The sequence below is a fragment of the Raphanus sativus genome, unplaced genomic scaffold (genome assembly GCF_000801105.2).
Source record: "Raphanus sativus cultivar WK10039 unplaced genomic scaffold, ASM80110v3 Scaffold4813, whole genome shotgun sequence".
Classification (NCBI taxonomy): domain Eukaryota; kingdom Viridiplantae; phylum Streptophyta; class Magnoliopsida; order Brassicales; family Brassicaceae; genus Raphanus; species Raphanus sativus.
In genome coordinates, this window is record NW_026620114.1 from 1 (window position 1) to 5,889 (window position 5,889).

The 5,889-nt window shown below is 41.8% G+C and overlaps 1 protein-coding gene across 1 annotated transcript; it reads right to left on the reverse strand.

Annotated features, from left to right (window-relative positions):
- Window positions 1-2,855: 2,855 nt before the first annotated feature.
- On the reverse strand, window positions 2,856-5,200 carry LOC130507571 (uncharacterized). The gene is made up of 2 exons (XM_057002272.1): window positions 3,625-5,200; window positions 2,856-3,478 (listed from the first exon to the last, which is right to left on the reverse strand). The coding sequence occupies exons 1-2, from the start codon at window positions 5,198-5,200 to the stop codon at window positions 2,856-2,858; spliced, it is 2,199 nt and encodes a 732-aa protein (XP_056858252.1).
- Between the last annotated feature and the right edge of the window lie 689 nt (window positions 5,201-5,889).

A 5,889-nucleotide genomic window follows, 5' to 3' on the forward strand; every position in this document is an offset into this window, starting at 1 on the left:
AGTTAATGCAGATTTCGAAGATATAGAGATAATCTAATACATAAGATAGAAGCTACTCTCTTCTCTGGTGTTGCCACGTCACTAATTAAGAGAGTCTAAGCTTGAACGCGTGTCCTGATATTAACAATTTACAATCGTTTCCTTTCGGCTGCTATTTGGGGCTCCATAACTGAACTATTAATTTATCGAAACCCTACTCTGGTTCATCTTCCTGATTGCAATAAACCAGAAACGTTTAGGCTTGAACCCATGAAATCTTTAATACTATTAAAACGTATGCTTGAACCCATGAAATGGATCAGTTCTTTCTTCACATTCATAACCTTTCTAAGAAAATCAAGTAGTTGTAATGGTAATTCCTCTTGATGGAGCGGAAGTAATGGATAGAAAGCTTGAGTCTCAAGTTCCCGAGAAGCTAGAGAAACAAGTTTGGTTCCTAATCTTCTCCACGAAGATCAGAAGAGATGCTCTGTTTTGCTGCACGTAAAACAGAGTTTTGAGATTTGTAAGAATGCACTTCTTAACAAAAGCTCGGTTGCAAAGAAAACTCTTTATTCATTCAATCAATCGTGTCTCTCTTACAAACCTCAGAGCACTATTTATAGGAAAGCAAAATCTAAGAAATAGGAAATTAAACTTAACTAGGAAAAGGAAACTTAAAGAAAAGTAAAAACATGAAGAGAAAAGGAAAACATTGGTTTCTTATCGAACAAAGAAAAGGAAGACGTGTTCGATAAGTTATTATACGCTGCATCAGGTCTCCCCGGGTAGAGAAAGATTCGTCCCTGAATCTGGAACCTTGTTTTCACCATGGTATGGAAATAAGTGCTTGACATTGAAGACATCTGAAGTACGAATGTGATCAGGAAGACGAAGCTTATAGGCATTTGCGTTGATGCGGTGAATGACTTCCACAGGCCCAATCTTACGAGACTTTAATTTATTATACTCATGTGCTGGAAATCTCTCTTTAGTGAGAACCACCCACACGAGATCACCAGCTTGAAAATTAACCTCGCGACGATGCTCATCTGCAGCTTTCTTGTAAGAACTTTTGGTAGCCTCTAAATGTGATTGAGCTTGCTGATGAACAAGTTGTAAGTTGTCCACAAAGTCAATTGCTTGCCCATGTAATCGAGATTTGTCAGGCATGGTCGTCAAATCCAATGGACCTCGAGGGACAATGCCATAAACCACATAGAATGGACTATAGCCCAAGCTTCTGTTATTAGCATGATTATGAGCAAACTCAGCATGTGGCAAATTTGTTTCCCATGACTTAATGTTATCACCCACCAGGCTTCGTAGCATGTTCCCTAAGGCTCGGTTTGTGACTTCAGTTTGACCGTCAGTTTGAGGGTGGTAGGCAGAACTCATATCTAAGCTTGTTTTGAGCATCTTCCATAAAGATCGCCAAAAATGGCTTAAGAAACGTGTGTCTCGATCTGATACGATGGAGGTAGGAAGGCCATGAAGGCGGTAGATTTCTCGAAAGAACATTTGTGCGACCAAGACCGCATCAGTTGTTCGTTTGCATGGAATAAAATGAGACATCTTGGAGAACCGATCTACTACCACAAAAATAGAATCATTGCCTCTTTGAGTACGCGGAAGTCCTAACACAAAATCCATACTAATGTCGGTCCAAGGCTGAGTAGGCGTTGGTAACGGGAGGTATAAACCTGCGTTAGATGCCTTTCCTTTAGCTTGTTGACAAGCACGGCAGCGTTCAATATATCTCTCAACATCTCGGCGAAGAGAAGGCCAAAAATAGCGGTCCGTAACGAGCTGAAGAGTCCTGTCGCGTCCCACATGTCCTTCAGAGTGCAACTCGTCGAGGATGCGTATACGAAGGCTACAGTCTGGGATGCATAACTGGTTCCCCTTGAACAAGAACCCATCTTGGAGCATGAAGTCTCTATGAAGACCATTCTGTGCGTCTAGCCAGATACGAGCAAAATATGGATCAGTTTCATATAAGTCACTGAAAGACCCAAAACCTGGAACCGAATTGAACATGGTTGTGAGAAGGCATTGACGACGGCTTAAGGCATCAGCTACACGATTTAACTTCCCTGACTGATGCTTAATGCTGAATGTGAACTGTTGTAAAAACGCAATCCATGTTGCATGTCGAGCAGAAACTTTAGCTTGACTATCAAGATGGCGAAGAGCATCATGATCGGTGAATAACACAAAATCTCGATGGCAAAGGTAATGTTTCCAATGCTTAATAGCTTGTATGATTGCATAAAACTCCATATCATAAGTGCTGTAACGACTTCGTGCTCCCGTTAGCTTCTCACTAAAATATGCTACAGGTCGGTTCTGTTGGCTCAAAACAGCTCCGATGCCTAGCTTTGAAGCATCACAATGTAGCTCAAAAGTTAAGGAGAAATCTGGTAAGACAAGTACTGGGGATGTAGTCAATTTTGCCTTAATGATCTCAAAAGCCTGATTCGCAGCAGACGTCCAATCAAACTTCCCGTCACGCATACAATCTGTTATTGGCGCCATAATGGTACTAAAATTCGCAACAAACCGTCTGTAGAACGATGCCAACCCATGGAAACTACGAACATCTGAAAGTGTACGCGGAATCGGCCATGACTTTATGGATTCTACTTTCGAACTATCCACGGACAAGCCATCTTTAGAGATCACATATCCTAAGAACAATACATGGTCTGTACCAAATTGACACTTCTGTTTGGCGGCGAATAGTTTTTCTTTCCGGAGGACACTTAACACTTGTCGAAGATGATCAAGATGGTCGTCCAAGGAAGAGCTGAATATGAGAATATCATCAAAATAGACCACCACAAATTTCCCAATGAAAGGACGAAGTGCTTGATTCATAACCCGCATAAATGTGCTTGGTGCATTAGATAATCCAAAAGGCATAACGAGCCATTCAAATAATCCTTCCCGAGTTTTGAAAGCTGTCTTCCATTCATCTCCAGGACGAATTCGAATCTGGTGGTAGCCGCTCTTGAGACAATTTTGGAGAAGATTGTCGCTGCGCCAATTTGATCTAGTAGATCATCGAGGCGTGGAATAGGAAAACGGTAACGCACTGTTATCTTATTGATAGCACGACTATCAACACACATACGCCAAGATCCATCCTTCTTTGGAATTAATAGAGCTGGTACTGCACAAGGGCTGAGACTCTCACGAATATGTCCTTTTGACAATAAACTCTCGACTTGTCGTCGTAACTCGTCGTGTTCTTGTGGGCTCATCCTATAATGTGGTCTATTAGGAAGTGATGCCCCTGGAACCAAGTCAATATGATGTTGAATATCTCTTAATGGAGGTAGCTCCTTTGGCAAGTCATCTGGAAACACATCGTTATATTCGTCGAGGAGTGGACAAAAGGCCATGTTATGTGGCTTAGAACTTGCGGTCATGTCTGAAACTGAGAGCAAAGCCAATGCGAATCCTGTTTGCCGTAGCTCTTCTTCAAATGTACTAACTGAGCAAATCAAAGATGGTTTTGATAAAGCTTCAGTACGTAGAGTTGGAACCGGCGTAGTAGTTTGAGTCACTGATGTTGGAATCGATGGGTCTCTAGGCAAGAGTGTAATCGTACGATTATCAAAGACAAACGGTAACAGTTACGTTTGCCGTCATGAGTCGTCTCTCGATCATACTGCCATGGTCTCCCAAAGATCAAATGACCAACATCCATTGGAACAATATCACAGTAAATTTTGTCTTTGTAAATTGCTCCAATTGAGAATGAGACCAGTGTACGATGAGTAACTCGTACTTCTGTTCCTTCTTTTAACCAAGTGAGCTTGTATGGTTGGGGATGAGCTTCTTTATCAAGACCCAGTTTGCGAACTGCATAATCAGAAACTATATTGTGGCAACTTCCCGAGTCGATAATGAATCTGCAGATTTTTCCCTTAACCGTACATGTAGACTGAAAAATATTGGTACGCAACCATGGTTCCTCTAAAACTTGAGGTGCGAGGCAGATTCGTCTTGCTACTAGCAGAGGACCCGAGTCGCCTTCCAGCTCTGTGTTGTCACCTAACTCGTCTTCATTATCATCATGATATTCATCATAAGTGGGATCAACCTCTTCAATTAAAAGACCTCGTTTTGACTGCTTCGGACAGGCTGTTTGTATATGACCTAGTTCACCACATCCAAAACAGCGTAATGCGTTGGGTCGTGAAGAACGGCGGAGTGGTTGTTCTTCAGTCGATGTTGATGCACGGTTAGAAACTGATGTGCGCGCTGCTTCTGGATTTGTATTGTTCAATCCTTGACTTGTTGTTTGATCTTGAGATGCAGTGTTACGTAATCTGGCAGATGAGTTCCAGTTAGTAGATGATGATTTACTTTGTCTTTCAAAAGAAACTGCACGACGATGGGCTTCTGCAACTGTGTTTGGATCAAATTGTTCCAAAGCATTCTGAAGTTGAAACCGTAAACCACCAATAAAACGTGACACAAGCTGAATTTCACTGTCATGAATTTCATTGCGTGTCATTAGCAGATAGAATTCTTCGGCGTATTCGTCCACCGTGCGAGATCCTTGTCGTAAATTTTGTAGTCTTGTAAACATAGTCCGATCAAAATTATATGGCAGAAAAGTTTTACGCAGCTTTTTCTTCAATTTTTCCCATGTTGCGATCTTTGGTTTCCCTTCACGAGCACGAGTTGATTTCAATTGTAACCACCATGAAGCTGCTTGGCCTCGAAACTTTGTTGCAACAAGGGCAACTTGTCTATTAGCAGGCACCTGTTTAAATTCAATGATTTCTTCTACTGTCACAATCCAGTCGATCAGCTCTTCTCCACGTATACTCCCCGTAAATTCCGGTAAGTCGGATTTGAATCCGTTTTCCCAACGTCGGTTGTCTACAATTGGCCCATGATTCCAGTTTTGATACCGGTTGATCTGTGCTTGCAGAGGAGCGAACGGATTCTCGTCGATCATATCATCATCGTCTCCAATAACATGCTCGTCGCGTTGATGGTGTTGGTGTTGTTGCTGGCGTGGTTGGTGGTGTGGTTGCTGTTGACCTATTGCTGCCATAACCTCTCGTAGAGTCTGTTGTAAAGACTCATGAGACTGCTGAATCGAGGTATGCATGTTAACCTGCATCTCCTGTAGTGTCCTTCGTAGTTCACCCCAGTCATCATGTTGAACGTCTTTGTCTTTGTTTTGTTTCGGTGGCATGATAACGGCAGGAACGTCAAGGCTCTGATACCAAAAGTGATGGAGCGGAAGTAATGGATAGAAAGCTTGAGTCTCAAGTTCCCGAGAAGCTAGAGAAACAAGTTTGGTTCCTAATCTTCTCCACGAAGATCAGAAGAGATGCTCTGTTTTGCTGCACGTAAAACAGAGTTTTGAGATTTGTAAGAATGCACTTCTTAACAAAAGCTCGGTTGCAAAGAAAACTCTTTATTCATTCAATCAATCGTGTCTCTCTTACAAACCTCAGAGCACTATTTATAGGAAAGCAAAATCTAAGAAATAGGAAATTAAACTTAACTAGGAAAAGGAAACTTAAAGAAAAGTAAAAACATGAAGAGAAAAGGAAAACATTGGTTTCTTATCGAACAAAGGAAGACGTGTTCGATAAGTTATTATACGCTGCATCACTCTGTCTTCCTCGCCGATTTGAAGGCCACCTCCACCGCTGAGGTCTGTTGGCTTAGAATCTGGGAAGCTATGATTGTTAAGCGTGACGGCGAGTGTCGACATGTTCTCCTGGACGCCAAGGTGAATCCGGCTTGACTCTGTGGTTTTTCTTTTTGTTTTTTTTTTTTTTAANTACTTTCTCGCGTTTTTTGTGTTTTGGTGATGAAACTTTCAAACCTAATAGTAGTTCTTCACTAGAGATCATTTTGTTCCTGTATTCGTNA

Coding starts and splice junctions, on each gene's coding strand:
- LOC130507571 (XM_057002272.1), bottom strand. CDS start 5,200: ATGCCACCGAAACAAAACAAAGACAAAGACGTTCAACATGATGACTGG. Junction 3,479..3,624: donor GACGACTCATGACGGCAAAC/GTAACTGTTACC, acceptor TGATTTGCTCAG/TTAGTACATTTGAAGAAGAG.